At 45.8% G+C, this 21,754-nt stretch overlaps 1 protein-coding gene across 6 annotated transcripts in view; it reads left to right on the top strand.

The window, feature by feature from the left end:
* ZMYM3 (zinc finger MYM-type containing 3) overlaps positions 1–21,754 on the top strand; it is a 285,890-nt gene that overhangs the window by 113,350 nt on the left and 150,786 nt on the right. For all 6 annotated transcript variants that reach the window (XM_063937142.1, XM_063937143.1, XM_063937141.1 and 3 more), the window contains exon 4: positions 7,725–7,797. In XM_063937142.1, coding sequence (XP_063793212.1) covers positions 7,725–7,797 — 73 coding nt within the window. The remainder of the gene's footprint in view (positions 1–7,724; positions 7,798–21,754) is intronic.

The following is a 21,754-nucleotide window of genomic DNA, read 5'->3' as shown; positions in this document are numbered from 1 at the left end:
AACACGTTTGTAAAATTCTACAAATTTGATACCCTGGCAAAAGAGGACTTGGAATTCTCTCATTCGGTGCTGCAGAGTCATCCGCACTCTCCCGCCCGTTTGGGAGCTTTGGTATAATCCCCATGGTCCTTTCAGGAACCCCAGCATCCACTTAGGACGATAGAGAAAATAAGAATTTACTTACCGATAATTCTATTTCTCGGAGTCCGTAGTGGATGCTGGGCGCCCATCCCAAGTGCGGATTATCTGCAATACTGTACATAGTTATTGTTAACAAATTCGGGTTATATTGTTAAGGAGCCATCTTTAAGAGGCTCTTTCTGTTATCATACTGTTAACTGGGTTTAGATCACAAGTTGTACGGTGTGATTGGTGTGGCTGGTATGAGTCTTACCCGGGATTCAAATTGCCTCCCTTATTGTGTACGCTCGTCCGGGCACAGTACCTAACTGGAGTCTGGAGGAGGGTCATAGGGGGAGGAGCCAGTGCACACCACCTGATCTGGTAAAAGCTTTACTTTTTTGTGCCCTGTCTCCTGCGGAGCCGCTATTCCCCATGGTCCTTTCAGGAACCCCAGCATCCACTACGGACTCCGAGAAATAGAATTATCGGTAAGTAAATTCTTATTTTTTTTTAAGTTGTGATGCCATATATAAAATAAAATTGTGCTTTCCCTTTATGCAGAATATACACACGCGCACACACACACACGCACACAATTTGCCATTATACGTTTCAAACTACATATGAACAGTACGACCCTTCAAACACAATAGTACAAGAAACCTAATGACACTGAAACCAATGCTTTTTTTATTTATTTTTTATTTTTACTTATTTGATAATTTCTCTATCGTCCTAGTGGATGCTGGGGTTCCTGAAAGGACCATGGGGAATAGCGGCTCCGCAGGAGACAGGGCACAAAAAGTAAAGCTTTAGGATCAGGTGGTGTGCACTGGCTCCTCCCCCTATGACCCTCCTCCAAGCCAGTTAGATTTTTGTGCCCGGCCGAGAAGGGTGCAATCTAGGTGGCTCTCCTAAAGAGCTGCTTAGGAAAGTTTAGCTTAGGTTTTTTATTTTACAGTGAGTCCTGCTGGCAACAGGATCACTGCAACGAGGGACTTAGGGGAGAAGAAGTGAACTCACCTGCGTGCAGGATGGATTGGCTTCTTGGCTACTGGACATCAGCTCCAGAGGGACGATCACAGGTACAGCCTGGATGGTCACCGGAGCCTTGCCGCCGGCCCCCTTGCAGATGCTGAAGTAAGAAGAGGTCCAGAATCGGCGGCAGAAGACTCCTCAGTCTTCTAAAGGTAGCGCACAGCACTGCAGCTGTGCGCCATTTTCCTCTCAGCACACTTCACACGGCAGTCACTGAGGGTGCAGGGCGCTGGGAGGGGGGCGCCCTGGGAGGCAAATGAATACCTATTTTGGCTAAAAATACCTCACATATAGCCTCCGGAGGCTATATGGAGATATTTAACCCCTGCCAGAATCCGTTAAGAGCGGGAGACGAGGCCGCCGAAAAAGGGGCGGGGCCTATCTCCTCAGCACACAGCGCCATTTTCCCTCACAGAAAGGCTGGAGGGAAGGCTCCCAGGCTCTCCCCTGCACTGCACTACAGAAACAGGGTTAAAACAGAGAGGGGGGGCACTAATTTGGCGTTAGAAATATATAAAAAAGATGCTATAAGGGAAAACACTTATATAAGGTTGTCCCTATATAATTATAGCGTTTTTGGTGTGTGCTGGCAAACTCTCCCTCTGTCTCTCCAAAGGGCTAGTGGGTCCTGTCCTCTATCAGAGCATTCCCTGTGTGTGTGCTGTGTGTCGGTACGTGTGTGTCGACAGGTAGGAGGACGATGTTGGTGAGGAGGCGGAGCAATTGCCTGTAATGGTGATGTCACTCTCTAGGGAGTCGACACCGGAATGGATGGCTTATTTAGGAAATTACGTGATAATGTCAACACGCTGCAAGGTCGGTTGACGACATGAGACGGCCGACAAACAATTAGTACGGTCCAGACGTCTCAAAAACACCGTCAAGGGTTTTAAAACGCCCGTTTACTTTAGTCGGTCGACACAGACAGGGACACTGAATCCAGTGTCGACGGTGAATAAACAAACGTATTCCTTATTAGGGCCACACGTTAAAGGCAATGAAGGAGGTGTTACGTATTTCTGATACTACAAGTACCACAAAAGAGGGTATTATGTGGGATGTGAAAAAACTACCATAGTTTTTCCTGAATCAGATAAATTAAATAAAGTGTGTGATGATGCGTGGGTTCCCCCCGATAGAAAATTATGGGCGGTATACCCTTTCCCGCCAGAAGTTAGGGCGCGTTGGGAAACACCCTTTAAGGTGGATAAGGCGCTCACACGCTTATCAAAACAAGTGGCGGTACCGTCTATAGATAGGGCCGTCCTCAAGGACCAGCTGACAAGGCTGGAAAATATAATAAAAAGTATATACACACATACTGGTGTTATACTGCGGCCAGCGATCGCCTCAGCCTGGATGTGCAGAGCTAGGGTGGCTTGGTCGGATTCCCTGACTAAAAATATTGATACCCTTGACAGGGACAGTATTTTATTGACTATAGAGCATTTCTATATATGCGAGATGCACAGAGGGATATTTGCACTCTGGCATCATGAATAAACGCGATGTCCATAACTGCCAGAAGATGTTATGGACACGACAGTGGTCAGGTGATGCAGATTCCAAACGGCACAGTATGGCCGTATACAGGAAGAGGACTTGTTTGGGGTCGGTCCATCGGACCTGGTGGTCACGGCAACTGCTGGAAAATCCACCGTTTTTTACCCTAAGTCACATCTCTGCAGAAAAAGACACCGTCTTTTCAGCCTCAGTCCTCTCGTCCCTATAAGATCATATCTGCCCAGGGATAGAGGAAAGGGAAGAAGACTGCAGCAGGCAGCCCATTCCCAGGAACAGAAGCGTTCCACCGCGTCTGACAAGTTCTCAGCATGGCGCTGAGACCGTACAGGACCCCTGGATCCTACAAGTAGTATCCCGGGGGTACAGATGGGAATGTCGAGACGTTTCCCCTTCGCAGGCTCCTGAAGTCTGCTTTACCAAGTCTCCCTCCGACAAGGAGGTAGTATGGGAAAAAATTCACAAGCTGTATTCCCAGCAGGTGATAATTAAATTACCCCTCCTACTACAGAAAAGGGGTATTATTCCACACTATATTGTGGTACTGAAGCCAGAAGGCTAGGTGAGACTTATTCTAAAAATTTGTTTTTGAACACTTACAAAGGTTCAAATTAAGATGAAGTCACTCAGAGCAGTGATAACGAACCAGGAATAAGGGGACTATATAGTGTCCCGGGACATCAGGGATGCTTACCTCTATGTCCCAAATTTGCCCTTCTCACTAAGGGTACCTCAGGTTCGTGGTGCAGAACTGTCACTATCAGTTTCAGACGCTGCCGTTTGGATTGTCCACGGCACCCTGGGGTCTTTACCAAGGTAATGGCCGAATTGATGATTCTTCTTCGAAGAAAAGGCGTCTTAATTATCCCTTACTTGGACGATCTCCTGATAGGGGCATAGTCCAGGGAACAGTTGGAGGTCGGAGTAGCACTATCTCGGATACTGCTACAATCAGCACGGGTGGATTCTAAATATTCCAAAATCGCAGCTGATCCCGACGACACGTCTGCTGTGCCTAGGGATGATTCTGGACACAGTCCAGAAAAAGGTGTTTCTCCCGGAAGAGAAAGCCAGGGAGTTATCCGAGCAAGTCAGGAACCTCCTAAAAACAGTGCATCATTGCACAAGGGTCCTGGTAAAAATGGTGGCTTCCTACGAAGCAATTCCATTCGGCAGATTTCACGTAAGAACTTTTCAGTGGGATCTGCTGGACAAATGGTCCGGATCGCATCTTCAGATGCATCAGCGGATAACCCAATATCCAAGGACAAGGGTGTCTCTCCTGTGGTGGTTATAGAGTGCTCATCTTCTAGAGGGCAGCAGATTCGGCATTCAGGATTGGATGCTGGTAACCACGGAGCCCAGCCTGAGAGGCTGGGGAGCAGTCACACAAGGAAAAAATTTCCAGGGAGTGTGATCAAGTATGGAGACTTTTCTCCACATAAATATACTGGAGCTAAGGGTAAATTTATAATGCTCTAAGCTTAGCAAGACCTCTGCTTCAAGGTCAGCCGGTATTGATCCAGTGGGAAAAACATCACGGCAGTCGCCCACGTAAACAGACAGGGCGACACAAGAAGCAGGAGGGCAATGGCAGAAACTGCAAGGACTTTTCGCTGGGCGGAAAATCATGTGATAACACTGTCAGCAGTTTTTCATCCCGGGAATGGAAACTGGGAAGCAGACTTCCTCAGCACGACCTCCACCCGGGAGAGTGGAAACTTCATTGAGAAGTTTTTTCCACATGATTGTAAACCGTTGGGAAATACCAAAGGTGGACATGATGGCGTCCCGTCTGAACAAAAAACGGGACAGGTATTGCGCCAGGTCAAGAGACCCTCAGGCAATAGATGTGGACGTTCTGGTAACACCGTGGGTGTACCAGTCGGTGTATGTGTTCCCTCCTCTGCTTCTCATACCTAAGGTGCTGAGAATTATAAGACGTAGAGGAGTAAGAACTATACTCATGGCTCCGGATTGGCCAAGAAGGACTTGGTACCCGGAACTTCAAGAGATGCTTACAGAGGTCTTATGGCCTCTGCCGCTAAGAAGGGACTTGCTTCAGCAAGTACCATGTCTGTTCCAAGACTTACCGCAGCTGCGTTTGTCGGCATGGCGATGGAAAGCCGGATCCTAAGGGAAAAAAGGCATTCCGGAAGAGGTCATTCCTACCCTGGTCAAAGCCAGAAAGGAGGTGACCGCACAACATTATCACCACGTGTGGCGAAAATATGTTGCGTGGTGTGAGGCCAGGAAGGCCCCACAAAGAAATTTCAACTCGGTCGTTTCCTGCATTTCCTGCAAACAGGAGTGTCTATGGGCCTCAAATTGGGGTCCATTAAGGTTCAAATTCGGCCCTGTAAATTTTCTTCCAGAAAGAATTGGCTTCAGTTCCTGAAGTCCAGAAGTTTGTCAAGGGAGTATTGCATATACAAACCCCTTTTTTGTGCCTCCAGTGGCACTGTGGGATCTCAACGTAGTTCTGGGATTCCTCAAATCACATTGGTTTAAAACCAGTCAAATATGTGGATTTGAAGCATCTCACATAAAAAGTGACCATGCTCTTGGCCCTGGCCTGGACCAGGCGAGTGTCAAATTGGTGTTTTTTTCTCAAAAAAGCCCATATCTGTTTGTCCATTCGGACAGGGCAGAGCTGCGGACTCGTCCCCAGTTCTCTCCCTAAGGTGGTGTCAGTGTTTCACCTGAACCAGCTTATTGTGGTGCCTTGCACCTACTAGGGACTTGGAGGACTCCAAGTTGCTAGGAGTTGTCAGGGCCCTGAAAATATGTTCCAGGACAGCTGGAGTCAGAAAATCTGACTCGCTGTTTATACTGTATGCACCCAACAAGTTGGGTGCGCCTGCTTCTAAGCAGGCGATTGCTCGTTGGATTTGTAACACAATTCAACTTGCACATTCTGAGGCAGGCCTGCCACAGTCTAAATCGGTTAAGGCCCATTCCACAAGGAAGGTGGGCTCATCTTGGGCGGCTGCCCGAGAGGTCTCGGCATTACAACTCTGCCGAGCAGCTACGTGGTCAGGGGAGAACACGTTTGTAAAATTCTACAAATTTGATATCCTGGCAAAAGAGGACCTGGAGTTCTCTCATTCGGTGCTGCAGAGTCATCCGCACTCTCCCGCCCGTTTGGGAGCTTTGGTATAATCCCCATGGTCCTTTCAGGAACCCCAGCATCCACTAGGACGATAGAGAAAATAAGAATTTACTTACCGATAATTCTATTTCTCGGAGTCCGTAGTGGATGCTGGGCGCCCATCCCAAGTGCGGATTATCTGCAATACTTGTACATAGTTACAAAAATCGGGTTATTATTGTTGTGAGCCATCTTTTCAGAGGCTCCGCTGTTATCATACTGTTAACTGGGTTTAGATCACAAGTTGTACGGTGTGATTGGTGTGGCTGGTATGAGTCTTACCCGGGATTCATAATTCCTCCCTTATTGTGTACGCTCGTCCGGGCACAGTACCTAACTGGCTTGGAGGAGGGTCATAGGGGGAGGAGCCAGTGCACACCACCTGATCCTAAAGCTTTACTTTTTGTGCCCTGTCTCCTGCGGAGCCGCTATTCCCCATGGTCCTTTCAGGAACCCCAGCATCCACTACGGACTCCGAGAAATAGAATTATCGGTAAGTAAATTCTTATTTTTCTTAAACTTCCTAATTTAAATTACAAAATGTAATTGCCTGTGACTGCCTCTGGTGTTAAGGCAGGCAGATAACTTGCTGACATATTGGTCCTTATCTAGAACCTTTTTCAAGGCTTATAATGTTGTGTGGCAACAAGAGATGAGCAGAAACCTGCTTACCTTAATTATGGCGCATTCTTAAACTAGCCCTTTGAGGAGAGTTCCTCAGCCTTGTGCTGAGGTAATTTTTTTCATATTTGCACTCATCACATTCCAACTAGATATCAGTGATTATTTTTATACCTTGTTTTATAAGAAATTATTTCCAGAAAATAGCATTTCTTTTTACTTCTTCTTTGTTTAACTAGTTGGGGTCACATCATTTGAAATAAGGCCACCCTTTTTGTTCTTATGGATGGCAGGTTTCCCTCATCGATGGCCGCCTAAATTTTTCTGTAGTATATCGATATCCTGAATCACCCTGATCACCAGACATAAATTTGTATGGGGTCACATAGTTTGTATCTTATATGTTTGGCAAGGTAGTGGATTAAAGTCATAGGGGACAGCTAGGTGGGCTATGCAAGTGGCATGGTTTGACACAGGGGGCGGAGAGGGTGTGTGACATGGCGCAAGCGGCTGTGGGTGGGGGCATGGCTATGATGATGTAAACAAGCAGCAACGTCCCTTCCCACAGCTTCTTGTGCCTTCAGATTACTGACATTGTACAGCGGGTGGTGTGGCTAAGTGGTTGGTCATATGCGGGGGGCTCCAGGAGACTTGCCACTTTCCCAGGTGGCCGGGAGAACCACTTGATTTTCAGGAGCCTACTGGCTGTTTCTGAAGAGTAGGCAAGTATGATTAAAGTACCTACCCCACCTTTTACATTCATTTATTTAAGTTTTTAAACATTTATGAAAAACTCTATGCTTTTATTGTGATTGTTACACTAGCTGTTCTTTGGCCAAGGAGAGTGAAAATTATTACAACAATGACTCGACTGTAAAGCTATGCTATTAGATTTGTGAATTCTTAAACATGCTTTTCATTTGGAGTGTGTCCTTATTTTATTTTTATTTTTTCTTACTAATTATATTGATTTTCTAATTATAGGATTGGAATTACTTTCAATCTTGTACATGAAAGAAATTAGAGTAACTTTTTGTTTTGCCTTACATTTTTATTTCAGACCTCTAAATTATGGCGTGTACAGTAGCATTCATGCCTGTTGCTCCAACTTTCTACCTGCACATAATATCCACCTCTTTACTTTTATGCTTAAAATATTACTGATTTGAAAACAGTTACAATTATCTTAATTATAACACCATGATTATATTTTTATTTTCATGAGTATTTATTTTACTTGTTTAAATGTACTTTTATATTTTTTTTCCAGGAGCAGAAACGCAGTGAGCGAGCACGCCGTTCTGATACACTTAGAGCTGAGGGCTTGGCTTCCTCTGAAAGCAGTAAGTATTTTCTAGAAGATAATGTAATGTCTGTTGTAACAGCCTATGTTATACAGATACCTGTAAAGTATATGGTAGTATTAGTGTGCCAATTGCTTTTGCTTCAACTATTGGTGTGATTGGCTAGCACAGTGAATGTCACACGAGAAGCTCTGTAAACTGTCTCATTGCTCGTTTGCCTTTTAATATTAGTAATTATATTAAGCATGGCTCGGACACTGGCATACAGTCAGCACCTCTGCGGATCGCCTTCAGTGCTGCTCAGATTTCTTCAGAGTAAAAGAAATCTGAGGTTATGAAGAATACAATAGGAGCTCTGACATCGTCGCACACCTGAACAGGACAAAACTTAAAGAACTGATCTGATGAACGTTAGTTGTGTATTATCGACTGGAAAAATGTGCACATCAGATCACTTAGTATGTAGCAGGCTGTTAGGGTGGAGGTACTTCTCCAGCACAAACTATTTGAAAGACCACTTTGTAAATGTCCCTATGCAAAAATACACTGTTAGCTAACCCTTATGTGTGCATAAATAAACCTATGTCATGGTAACACAAATCTGCTACTTTACCTGGATGACCTCTCATTCAGAAACGGTCTTAAATAATCAGGCAAAAGCGTATGTTTGCTGTATTTAAGTGGGGTAAGTAATACTTTAGAAAGCATTAAATGTTAATGTAAGAAAACCGCTGAACAGTTATTTCAGAACAGTTATATTCTGCATTAATGACTCCTATCTATATCAATGAGGATGCAAAAATCTATGCTTGCGACAATATGTATAGTATAATACAATAATGCTAAAAACACCGTAACCAAAGTGTTGCTGAACTCACAAAATGTGACTAAAGGGTGTAAACAAAATATGTGAACCAAATGACTTAAAGCCGCACAGAACTTGGTCTATTTATTTTCAATAAATTTTGTACTGTATTGGCTTTAATCTAGCTGTTTTATTTTGTTAACTAAACGTGTTAGCTTTGTTAAAATAATAAATAAAAAATTTATGCTAATAATGGTAATTTCTGAAATTCAAAATCTCTGTGCACGCAGTGCTTTATGTGTGCAAATTTCGGTGCATTCCAGCATGTAAGCTTACCAGTCTTTGGAAACACAAACCTAAAAGCATTCTGCACCCAGTTTTTAGAGCTATAAACTGAAGTGACAAAAGTCATTAAATAGCTGTATGTAAAAGTAATGGTAAGTGGCACTACCATACTGCATCAGTTGTAAGCTATCATCTCACGAGTCAGCTGAAACACTGACTAGGCTGCCCATGGCAAGGCGATTTGAATTATAGATATTTGAACGGGGCATGATAGTGGGTTCCTGGTGGATGGGACATTCCATTTCCAAAGGGGAAGGCATTACCATCCACCATGAACAGCACAGTGGCCAACCATGGGAGTTGATTGATCACGACCAGCATGTGGCCAGAATTGTCAATTGTAACTGACAAGCACCACTGACTTAAATCACATCCGCATACTCCCCTCGCTGTCGTTGGAGTCATGTAGCTCACTCAGTGCGCCTTGGACTTTAGCCAAAGTCGAAAAGGCTATTGACTCCCTTCCAGCGGATAAGGCCCCGGGACCCGATGGTTACCCTTCTGGTTTTTATAAATCTTTTAAGGAGAACTTGGCCCCGGTCCTCTTGACAGTGTTTAATAAAGCCTCAGAGTCTGGCCACTTACCCAAAGAGATGCTGGAAGCTCAAATCATCACCATTCCCAAACCGGGAAAAAGCCCTACCTCAGTCCAAAATTTTAGACCAATTGCTTTATTAAACACGGATCTAAAAATCTATGCCAAATTAATTGCTAACCGTATCAGTCCCCTTCTCCCATCCCTAATCAACCCTGATCAAGTGGGCTTCGTTTTAAACAGACAAGCCCCGGATAATACGCGTAGGGTGATTAATGTTATTGAGCACTCTGCCTGGCTCTCTACTCCACACCCAGTGCGCGGGTCTTTGTTAACGGATGCCTTTCTTCACCCTTCAATATTTCTAATGGCACGCGGCAGGGTTGTCCGCTATCTCCTCTTATTTTTGCATTGGCGATAGAACCCTTGGCTACCTGCATTAGATCCCGGGACTCGATTAGAGGCCCGGTTATAGGGGGCATTTCCCACAAAATTAGCTTGTTTGCGGATGATATTCTGCTATGTCTTTCTGACCCCGAGGCTTCCTTGCCAGTTCTTCATGACGTCCTACAAAGTTATTCGGATGTTTCCTTTTATAAATTACATACAAATAAGACTGAAGCCCTCCCACTCAATATAACTCCGACCGTGATCTCTAGGTTGAAGGATTCATACAAATATGCCTGGAAGTCCTACTCTTTGAGATATCTAGGAATTAATTTAACCAGAGAAGATAATTTGATTGAGTGTAATTACGCCCCGTTATTAAAATCGTTTACGGAGCTGACTGGGGAGTGGATGCTACAGGAGGTGTCTTGGTTAGGTAGGATTGCTGCTGCCAAAATGGTCCTATTGCCGAAATTAATGTACCTGTTTCGCGCCATACCTAGGCCCCTTCCCAGACTCTTTTATAATTTAACCAGGTCTTGATCAGATATGTGTGGGGAGGCTCTAGACCAAAAATTGCAAAAAAAACTAATTTTGTCCAAATTATCTGGAGGGGTAGCTTTTCCAGATATAGAAAAATACCATGCTGCATGCCTGATGAGTCAGTCTAGTGACTGGTTCGACACCTCGAATCCGAAACCTTGGGTTATCCTGGAAGCTTCACGCTTAGACGCTGTTTCTCTTCCTGACCTGTTTTGGTTACCACTGTCTGCTGCTCGGAGTAGGGCCGGATCCTGCAAGTTTATTAAAACGACCCTAGATTCATGGCATAAACTAGTGCTCTCTTCGGAAGAGATTAATTTACCTGCCCCCTGCCTGTCGTTATCTGCTCTTATGTCATCGATTCCTAATATCTCCCTAGAGGAGTGGATCCGTAGGGGGCTCTCCACTGTGGGCGATTTATTTGTAGGCGACGTCTTGATGTCCTTTTCTCAACTGCAAGAGAGATTTGGGATTCGGACTCAAGATTTTTTCAAATACCTGCAGGTGAGAAGTTGGTTGCACTCATTTACTCCCTCACATCTCCACAAACCTTCTCTTCCGGCTTATATCATAAGCCGATTGGAATCGTCCTCACATAAATATGGGATTAAGTGGTGGTACCAATTTCAATTGACTAATGGCCCACAGACAAAATTAAAAGCTCAGACTTTATGGGAAAGAGATTTGAATAGGTCCTTAGTTGATGCAGATTGGGACAGTATATTTAGATCTTGTTTTAAAGTCTCCAAATGTGTTAACCACTCTGAAATGTTCTACAAGCTTATACAGAGGGCCTACTTTACCCCTGCAAAACACAGGATCTGGCCTTCACAATCTAAATTATGTTGGAGAAAATGCGGCTCTACGGGGGATATCTATCGCATCTTCTGGGCATGCCCTCATATACAACCACTTTGGAGAGAAGTTTTACACATGGCTAGCATAGTGTTAGGGCTCAACATCCCCATGGACCCAGCTCTGGCGCTATTCCATTTATACGTTGACCGCCTCTCCGTAGGTGATCGCTACGTCTTGGGACATATCTTGATAGCCACTAAAGCCGCTATAGCACAATTGTGGAAGTCTGAGAATATTCCTACCCTAGCGTTTATTAAAAATAAAATCCACAAACATTTAATTTTCGAAACAGCAGAGGCTAAATACTCTTCCTCGGCTAACTCTATCCACCTGAAATGGGTAGGATGGTCCGACTATAGGAGTAGAGAGGGTAGACTGACAGTTTATAGCTCTCCAATTGATGTGTCTGTGCTTCACCCATCCTAGATTGACCTCTACAAGAAGGTTGTACTAGCAGGTATTTTCTAAGTTTAATATATTTTAGTCCTTGTTTTTTCTCAATGCTTTCTCCTCCTCATGTATTTGAAAGCCTAATGTAGCCAATTGTATATTCATCCGACTGTGAACTGTTTATAATCTGTATATGGTAACCATTCTGGACTTCCCCTGTGTTTCCCCTACCTCTCTTTTTTTCTGTTCCCCATTTTTGTGTGTAAACCCTTTAATAAAAATTTAATGTTTAAAAAAAAAAAAAAAAAATCACATCCGCATTCAATGCAGGAGGTTCCAGACTCTTATCCGGCAAGTCAGTGCAGCGTTCTTTAGCTTTCATGGGCAATGGGGGCAGAAGGCCGACCAAAATGCCCGTTTACACCAGACACAGCCCGTCACCTGGGCTTGTGACACTAATTGTACCCTGAAGGACTGGCAACATATCATGTTTCCAGTTGTTTCAGGCTAATGGTAGGGTTCGGGTGTGGCCATTAACCCCAGTTGTCAACAAGGCACCAGGCAGGCTAGAGGTGGTTCCACAATTGTGTTGGGATGTGTTCTCGTAGCAGTGCTTGGTGATTATTTGCAGCCCTTCATTTACTTCATATACCCTTACAACGATGGAATGTTCCAGCAGAATAATTCACCATGTCATCTGTCCCAGATTGTCCAGAATTAGTTCTAGGAGCATTCGAGAGAGTTCTGACGACAAACGTTGTGGCCAGCACTTTCACCCAACATCAAGCATTTATGGGATGTATTAGAGAGATCATTTCACATCCAAGATCTTGCACCTACAAATATTTGGTAGCTGTGAGGTCTTCTGTTTACTTGTGGGATCAATGCCACATCAAGGTGCTGCACTTCGCCAGGCTAAAGAGGGTCCTATGCCATGGCACTTTGGAGTATGGTAAACATGGAAACATATGTAACCAAGTTAAAAATGTATAGTTATCAAGAGATTTCAAACATTAAGTTCTCCATTCAGGAAGTTATACGGAGGACCTTTTTTATCCTGATACTTTTTTCCAGAAACTGCTCAAATCCAAAAAGAACAAAAGTAAATATTTGCTGCTTCTCTATGTAGTAATGTCATATCCAGAGACATTTACTCTGACTTATCTCTTCTCAGTCTTTAGGCTGAGGTCAAGTGTAGACTGTGTGTAAGGGTACCTGTTCACAGTGGTAGCTTTAAAGGTAGAACACCATCACTGGATCTAGCAAGGGACCATGACCCTGACAATCTAGGTCGGCATTAATGCTACCTGACCTATGTGGTCAGCAGCATAGCGGTACAAGGCACAATACAGCATTGGCACTATACTGTTTGAGACTATTCAGCTAGGCAAAAAGATTTTTTTAACATTTTTTTTTCTTCTGAAAGGCTGGTACCTTAACAGACACTCTATTTATTCACCACTATGTCACCCCACTTTGTTTGCTCATGGGCCCCTCTATCTAATCCAGGTATGAGGTGTGGCTGGAAGCTGCCTAAAAGTTTGATAGCTTCTTCTTCAAGATGTTTAAGGTTACAGTGTATTCAAAGTTTTCTCTAACGTCCTAGTGGATGCTGGGAACTCCGTAAGGACCATGGGAATAGCGGGCTCCGAAGGAGGCTGGGCACTCTAGAAAGATCTTAGACTACCTGGTGTGCACTGGCTCCTCCCACTATGACCCTCCTCCAAGCCTCAGTTAGATTTCGTGCCCAGCCGAGGTTGGATGCACACTAGGGGCTCTCCTGAGCTCTTAGAAAGTTATAGTCTTAGAATTTGTTATTTTCAGTGAGACCTGCTGGCAACAGGCTCACTGCAGCGAGGGACTAAGGGGAGAAGAAGCGAACTCGCCTGCTTGCAGCCGGATTGGGCTTCTTAGGCTACTGGACACCATTATCTCCAGAGGGATCGACCGCAGGCCCAGCCTTGATGTTCGGTCCCGGAGCCGCGCCGCCGTCCCCCTTACAGAGCCAGAAGCAAGAAGATGGTCCGGAAAATCGGCGGCATGAAGACTGTCTTCACCAAGGTAGCGCACAGCACTGCAGCTGTGCGCCATTGCTCCTCTCACACACTTCACACTCCGGTCACTGAGGGTGCAGGGCGCTGGGGCGGGGTGCCCTGAGGCAGCAATAAAAACACCTTGGCTGGCTAAAATACCTCAATATATGGCCCCAGGGGCTATATATGAGGTAAATACCCCTGCCAGAATTCCATAAAAAACGGGAGAATAGGCCGCGAAAAAGGGGCGGAGCCTATCTCCTCAGCACACTGGCGCCATTTTTCCCTCACAGCTCGGCTGGAGGGAAGCTCCCTGGCTCTTCCCTGCAATTCTACAGTACAGTAAGAGGGAAAAGAGAGGGGGGGCATTAAAATTGGCACTGTATACAGTATATTATATAAAAGCTATTAGGGACATAACTCAGTTAGTCCCTGTGTATGTATGTATGTATGTGTATATGTATATGTATATGTATGTATGTGTATATATATATATATATATATATATATATATATATATATATATATATATATATATATAGCGCTCTGGTGTGTGCTGGCATACTCTTACTCTGTCCCCCCAAAGGGCTTTTGTGGGTCCTGTCCTCGTTTAGAGCATTCCCTGTGTGTCTGCGGTGTGTCGGTACGGCTGTGTCGACATGTTGAATGAGGAGGCTTATATGGTGACAGAACAGAGGCCGATATATGTGATGTCGCCCCCTGTGGGGCCGACACCAGAGTGGATGGATAGGTGAAAGGTATTAACCGACAGTGTCAACTCCTTACATAAAAGGGTGGATGACGTAACAGCTGTGGGACAGCCGGCTTCGCAGCCCGCGCCTGCCCAGGCGTCTCAAAGGCCATCAGGGGCTCAAAAACGCCCGCTCTCTCAGATGGCAGACACAGATGTCGACACGGAGTCTGACTCCAGTGTCGACAAGGTGGAGACATATACACAATCCACTAGGAACATCCGTGACGTGATCCCGGCAATAAAAAATGTGTTATACATTTCTGACTTTAACCCAAGCACCTCTAAAAATGGGTTTTAGGTTTGGGGAGAAAAAACAGGCAGTGTTTTGTTCCCCCATCAGATGAATAAATGAAGTGTGTGAAAGCGTGGGTTCCCCCGTTAAGAAACTGGTAATTTATAAAAAGTTACTGATGGCGTACCCTTTCCCGCCAGGTGGATAAGTTACGCTGGGAGATATCCCCTAGGGTGGATAAGGCGCTCACACGTTTGTCAAAAAAGGTGGCACTGCCGTCTTAGGATACGGCCACTTTAATAGGTACCTGTTGATAAAAAACAGGAGGCTATCCTGAAGTCTGTATTTACACACTCAGGTACTAGACTGAGACCTGCAGATAGTGCTGCTGCAGCGTGGTCGGTGACCCTGTCAAACAGGGATACTAGTTGGCAAACATAAAAACATATTAAAGACGTCGTCTTATATATGGGGGGGATGCACAGAGGGATATTTTGCCGGCTGGCATCCAAAATAAATGTAATGTCCATTCTGTCAGGAGGGTATTAGAGACCTGTCACTGGACAGGTGATGCTGACTTAAAAAGCGCATAGAGAGCCTTATAAGGGTGAGGAATTATTTGGGGATGGTCTCTGGGACCTCGTATCCACAGCAACTGCTGGGAAGAAATAGTTTTACCTCGGGTTTCCTCACAGACAAAGGTACAGTCCTTTCGGCTTCAGAAAAGCAAGCGGGTCAAATGGCGCTTCCTTTCTGTACAGAGACAAGGGTAGAGGGAAAAAAGCTGCACCAGTCAGCCTGTTCCCAGAATCAAGATTCTTCCCCCGCCTCCTGTGAGGCCACACCATGACGCGGGTGCTCCACAGGTGTAGCCAGGTACGGTGGGGGGCCGTCTCAAAAATTTCAGCAATTAGTGGGCTCGCTCACAGGTGGATCCCTGTTTCTTTCAAGTAGTATTTCAGGGGTACAAGCTGGAATTCGAGATGTCTCCCCCCAGCCGTTTCCTAAAATATGCCTTGCTGACAACTCCCTCAGGCAGGGAGGCTGTGCTAGAGGCAATTAATAAGCGGTATTCCCAGCAGGTAATACTCAAGGTGCCCCTACTTCAACAAGGACGGGGTTACTATTCCACACGGGTTGGGGTACCGAAACCGCATGGTTCGGTGTGACCCATTTTATATTTAAAATCCTCGAACACAAAAATTCAAGTTCAAGATGGAATCGCTCAGGGCGGTTATTCCAAGCCTGGACGAGGGGGATTACATGGTATCCTGGGACATCAAGGATGCTTACCTGCATGTCCCCATTTACCATCCTCGCCAGGAGTACCTCAGATTTGTGGTACAGGATTACCATTACCAAGTCCAGACACTGCCGTTTGGACTGTACATGGCACCGAGGGTGTTTTATCAAGGTAATGGCCGAAATGTTGATACTCCTTCAAAAAAAGGGAGTTGTAATTATCCCGTACTTGGACAATCTCGTTATAAGGGCGAGGTCCAAGGAGCAGTTGGTAGTCGGGGTAGCACTATTTTGGAAAGTGCTACAACAGCATGGTTGGATTCTAAACAGTCCAAAGTCACAGCTGGTTCCTATGACACGTCTACTGTTCCTGGGGATGGTTCTGGACATAAACCAGAAATAGTGTTTCTCCCGGAGGAGAAAGCCAAGGAGTTGTCATCTCTAGTCAGAGACCTCCTGAAGCCAAAATAGGTAGCGGTGCATCATTGCACGCGAGTCCTGGGAAAAATGGTAGCTTCCTACGAAGCAATCCCATTAGGCAGGTTCCATGCAAGAACTTTTCAGAGGGACCTGTTGGACAAGTGGTCCGGATCGCATCTTCCGATGCATAGGCTGATAACCCTGTCTCCAAGGACCAGGGTATCTCTACTGTGGTGGCTGCAGAGTGCCCATCTTCAAGAGGGCCGCAGGTTCGGCATACAGGACTAGGTCCTAGTGACCATGGATTCCAGCCTTTGAGGCTGGGAGGCAGTCGCACAGGGAAGAAATTTCCAGGGACTTTGGTCAAGTCAGGTTATTTCCCTACACATAAATATTCTGGACCTGAGGGCCATTTACAATGCCCTGAGGCCGGCAAGGCCTCTGCTTCAAAACCAGCCGGTACTGATCCAATCAGACAACATCACGGCAGTCGCCCATGTAAACCAACAGGGCGGCACAAGAAGCAGGATGGCGATGGCAGAAGCCACAAGGATTCTCCGATAGGCGGAAAATCATGTGTTAGCACTGTCAGCAGTGTTCATTCCCGGAGTGGACAACTGGGAAGCAGATCTTCTCAACAGACACGACCTCCACCCGGGAGAATGGGGACTTCCTCCAGAAGTCTTCCAATAGGATTGTACACCATTGGGAAAGGCCACAGGTGGACATGATGGCGTCCCGCCTCAACAAAAAGCTATAAAAGATATTGCACCGGGTCAAGGGACCCTCAGGCGATAGCTATGGACGCTCTGGTAACACCGTGGGTGTACCAGTCGGTTTATGTGTTCTCCCCTCTGCCTCTCATACCAAAGGTACTGAGAATAATAAGAAGGCGAGGAGTAAGAACGATACTCGTGGATGGCCAAGAAGAGCTTGGTACCCAGAACTTCAAGAATTTATATCAGAGGACCCATGGCCTCTGCCACTCAGACTGGACCTGCGGCAGCAGGGGCCCTGTCTGTTCCAAGACTTACCGCAGCTGCGTTTGTCGGCATGGCGGTTGAACGCCGGATCCTGAAGGAAAAGGGCATTCCGGAGGAAGTCATTCCTACGCTTACTAAAGCCAGGAAAGAGGTTACAGCAACTCATTATCACCGCATATGGCGAAAATATGTTGCATGGTGTGAGGCCGAAAGGGCCCCAACAGAGGAATTTCAACTAGGTCGATTTCTGCATTTCCTGCAAGCAGGAGTGACTATGGGCCTTAAATTGGGTTCCATTAAGGTACAGATCTCGGCTCTGTCGATTTTCTTTCAAAAAGAACTAGCTTCAGTACCTGAAGTTCAGACATTTATAAAAGGAGTGCTGCAGAGTCAGCCCCCGTTTGTGCCTCCTGTGGCACCTTGGGATCTCAACGTGGTGTTGAGTTTCTTAAAATCACATTGGTTTGAACCACTAAAAACCGTGGATCTGAAATATCTCACGTGGAAGGTGGTTATGTTATTGGCCTTGGCTTCTGCCAGGCGAGTATCAAAGTTGGCGGCTTTGTCTTGTAAAAGCCCTTATTTGATTTTCCATATGGATAGGGCAGAATTGAGGACTCGTCCCCAGTTTCTCCCAAAGGTGGTGTCAGCGTTTCACCTGAACCAGCCTATTGTGGTGCCTAGGCTACTAGGGACTTGGAGGACTCCAAGTTGCTAGACGTTGTCAGGGCACTGAAAATATATGTTTCCAGAACGGCTAGAGTCAGAAAATCTGACTCGCTGTTTATCCTATATGCACCTAACAAGCTGGGTGCTCCTGCTTCTAAGCAGACTATTGCTCGTTGGATTTGTAGTACAATTCAGCTTGCACATACTGTGGCAGGCCTGCCACAGCCAAAATCTGTCAATGCCCATTCCACAAGGAAGGTGGGCTCATCTTGGGCGGCTGCCCGAGAGGTCTCGGCTTTACAACTTTGCCGAGCAGCTACTTGGTCAGGGGCAAACACGTTTGCAAAATTCTACAAATTTGATACCCTGGCTGAGGAGGACCTGGAGTTCTCTCATTCAGTGCTGCAGAGTCATCCGCACTCTCCCGCCCGTTTGGGAGCTTTGGTATAATCCCCATGGTCCTTACGGAGTTCCCAGCATCCACTAGGACGTTACAGAAAATAAGAATTTACTCACCGGTAATTCTATTTCTCGTAGTCCGTAGTGGATGCTGGGCGCCCATCCTAAGTGCGGTTTATCTGCAATACTTGTACATAGTTATTGTTAACTAAATCGGGTTATTGTTGAGCCATCTGTTGAGAGGCTCTATTGTTTCATACTGTTAACTGTGTTTCATATCACGAGTTGTACGGTGTGATTGGTGTGGCTGGTATGAGTCTTACCCGGGATTCAAAATCCTTCCTTATTGTGTACGCTCGTCCGGGCACAGTACCTAACTGAGGCTTGGAGGAGGGTCATAGTGGGAGGAGCCAGTGCACACCAGGTAGTCTAAGATCTTTCTAGAGTGCCCAGCCTCCTTCGGAGCCCGCTATTCCCATGGTCCTTACGGAGTTCCCAGCATCCACTACGGACTACGAGAAATAGAGTTACCGGTGAGTAAATTCTTATTTTTTCTTTAGTAAAAATGAAGTCTTTTATTTCAGTTGCGCTTCATGAGGACGTGTCTCATAACAGCTGAATCTGTATGGACTTGGAGGAAGTAGGAACGTGTCCAACCCCATGGGTGCTTAACCACACTCTGTGTTTAAGCAGGTGTTCCTTAGTTTGGATACGTTTTCTCATTCCTCTGGCTTCTCTCCTCTTCTGAACCTATGCTCATCAGCTACTTGGAGAGGATTGTGGGGAATATGGATCCACCCTACATGTCCTGTATGTGCATCACCACCTGCTTCGTACCTTTCTGTTTAGTGAGGGTGACGAGTGGTGTAGTGAAAGGGAATGATGTGTATATGTTAAAAATAATATAATGAAGAATAAAACCAGTTTAATAAATGCAGAACACGAAGAGTGAAGGCCCATACACACTAGCTGATTTTGAGCTCAAAGTAGCTCACTTTTGGCATTTTTAGCTACTTTGAGCTCAAACTTGGCCAGTGAGCACTGATGCGCGCCCCCGTGTCATCGCTGTCCGCCGCCGTCTGTCGGGCTGTTTGAACAGCCGAGTGAAGCACTTTCCAAAGTCTCCTACGCTGTTCTCGCTCATAGCTGTGCATACACGCTGGGCAAAAACGCCCAGTGTGTATGCACCTTAAGACAGAATGAGGTTTAGAGAGTAGAAGAGCGAGCAAGAAGAAAGCATGTTGCTCTTTTCTTTCCTTGTTTAAAATCTTTCCAGAGCTTCTGGAAGTGAGCATGTGGTAGGGTGGAAAAGGGGGGAAAACAATTCCCGTTATTTTGACATAGCAGTGATCTGCTGAAGAAAACAAAAAGAAAATTTAGGAATAAATTGCCTAAGGATACAAAATATATACTATAGTGTTACAATGGATTATCATTTAACAAAATTAAATAAAATTGATGAAAAATAAAGACTATATGCATGTATAAGTGTTGAACTAGGACCATATGTAGCAATGGATCTCAACATGTGGCCCTCTAGCTGTTTTGGAACTACACATCCCAGCTTACCCTGCCACAGTTTTGCTATTGGGGAATGCTAAAACTGGCAGAACCTGTTGGGATGTGTAGTTCCACGTTGAGCACACCTGGTAGGTAGGTGGTAATGGTGTAGCCTACTAATGAAGCTTATATGATCAAAAAATATTATAGGGGATATTACAAATCAACTGGAATGAAAGAAAGTAATGTAAAAGATATAATCAAACTATCCACTTAGAAATCTCCCAAAACACAAGGGCCCCCCATTTATCAAGCCTTGCAGAGTGATAAATAGCACGGTGATAAAGTACCAACCAGTCAGCTCCTAACTGTCATTTCTCATACGTCCTAGAGGATGCTGGGGATGCTTCAAGAACCATGGGGTATAGACGGGATCCGCAGGAGACATGGGTACACTATAAGACTTTGAATGGGTGTGAACTGGCTCCTCCCTCTATGCCCCTCCTCCAGACTCCAGTTAGATTCTGTGCCCAGTGAGACTGGATGCACACTGAGGAGCTCTCCAGAGTTTCTCAGAAAAATACTTTTTTATTAGGTTTGTTATTTTCAGGGAGACCTGCTGGCAACAGGCTCCCTGCATCGTGGGACTGAGGGGAAAGAAGCAGACCTACTTCTTCTAAGTTCAAGGGCTCTGCTTCTTAGGCTACTGGGCACCATTAGCTCCAGAGGGTTCAATCACTTGGTACGCCTAGCTGGCTGTTCCCGGAGCCACGCCGTCACCCCACTCACAGAGCCAGAAGATTGAAGCCGGGTGAGTATGAGGAGATCAGAAGACTTCAGTGACTGCAGAAGACGGCGTTTGAGGTACCGTGCTGCGCGCCAAGCTCCCACACAGATCACGGCACTGCTGGGGGGGGGGGGGCCGGGCCGTGGGCAGCATGGGGGACCTCAAACAGCACTGGCATAGAACATAACAGTGCCCAGGCACTAGTTAAGGGACCCCCGCCAGTATAAAGATTTTTTGAGTGGGACTGAAGCGCGCCATGTAGTGGGCGGGGCTTAGCCCGCACAACTCTGACCAGCGCCATTTTTCTTTTCACAGAAGGCTGCAGAGACGCTGGCCCTGACCTCCACACTGCTGTGCAAGTAACAGGGTGCAAAATGGGGGGTGGGGGGACACTAGTGATTTGGTGATTTATTATATATGTAAAAAGCGCTAGCAGGTCTGGGCAGTCTTGTACGGGCTTCAGTACCGGGATAGGCGCTGGGTGTGAGCTGGCAGAACTCCCTCTGTGTTTCTCTAACAGGCTTTGTTGTGGGTCTGTCTCCTATAGCCCCAGTATGGTTGTGGGTGTCGGTGCGTGTGTGTCGACATGTCTGAGGCTGAATGCTCTTCCCAGGAGGAGGCTGGTGTGGGGACAGACAATTCTGAGAGAGAGGCAGGGTCGGCACCGCCGACGGATGATTGGGTGAATATGTTGAGTGTTTTAAATGCAAATGTGACTAAGTTGGCTAAGAGATTTGATAAATCTGAGTCTAAGAACCAGACATGGAGGAAATCCATGGAAGATGCTTTGTCACAGGCCCAGACTCCTTCGGGGTCACAGAAACGTGCATTTACCCAGATAGTGGAAACAGATACCAACGCGGACTCTGATTCCAGTGTCGACTATATAGTGATGCCAGATTACATCCAAAACTGGCTAAGAGTATTCAGTACATGATTGTGGCGATAAAAGAAGTTCTACATATCACTGAGGACTCTGCTGTTCCTGATACTAGGGTCTGTATGTATAAAGGAAAGAAACCTGAGGTAACGTTTCCTCCCTCTCATGAGCTGAACGCACTTTTTGAAAAAGCTTGGGAAAATCCTGACAAAAGGATACATGTTCCCAAAAGAA

The sequence above is a fragment of the Pseudophryne corroboree genome, chromosome 8 (genome assembly GCF_028390025.1).
Source record: "Pseudophryne corroboree isolate aPseCor3 chromosome 8, aPseCor3.hap2, whole genome shotgun sequence".
In the NCBI taxonomy this organism is placed as follows: Eukaryota; Metazoa; Chordata; class Amphibia; order Anura; family Myobatrachidae; genus Pseudophryne; species Pseudophryne corroboree.
The sequence above is the reverse complement of the archived record's forward strand: the minus strand, read 5'-3'. Positions and strand labels throughout refer to the sequence as shown.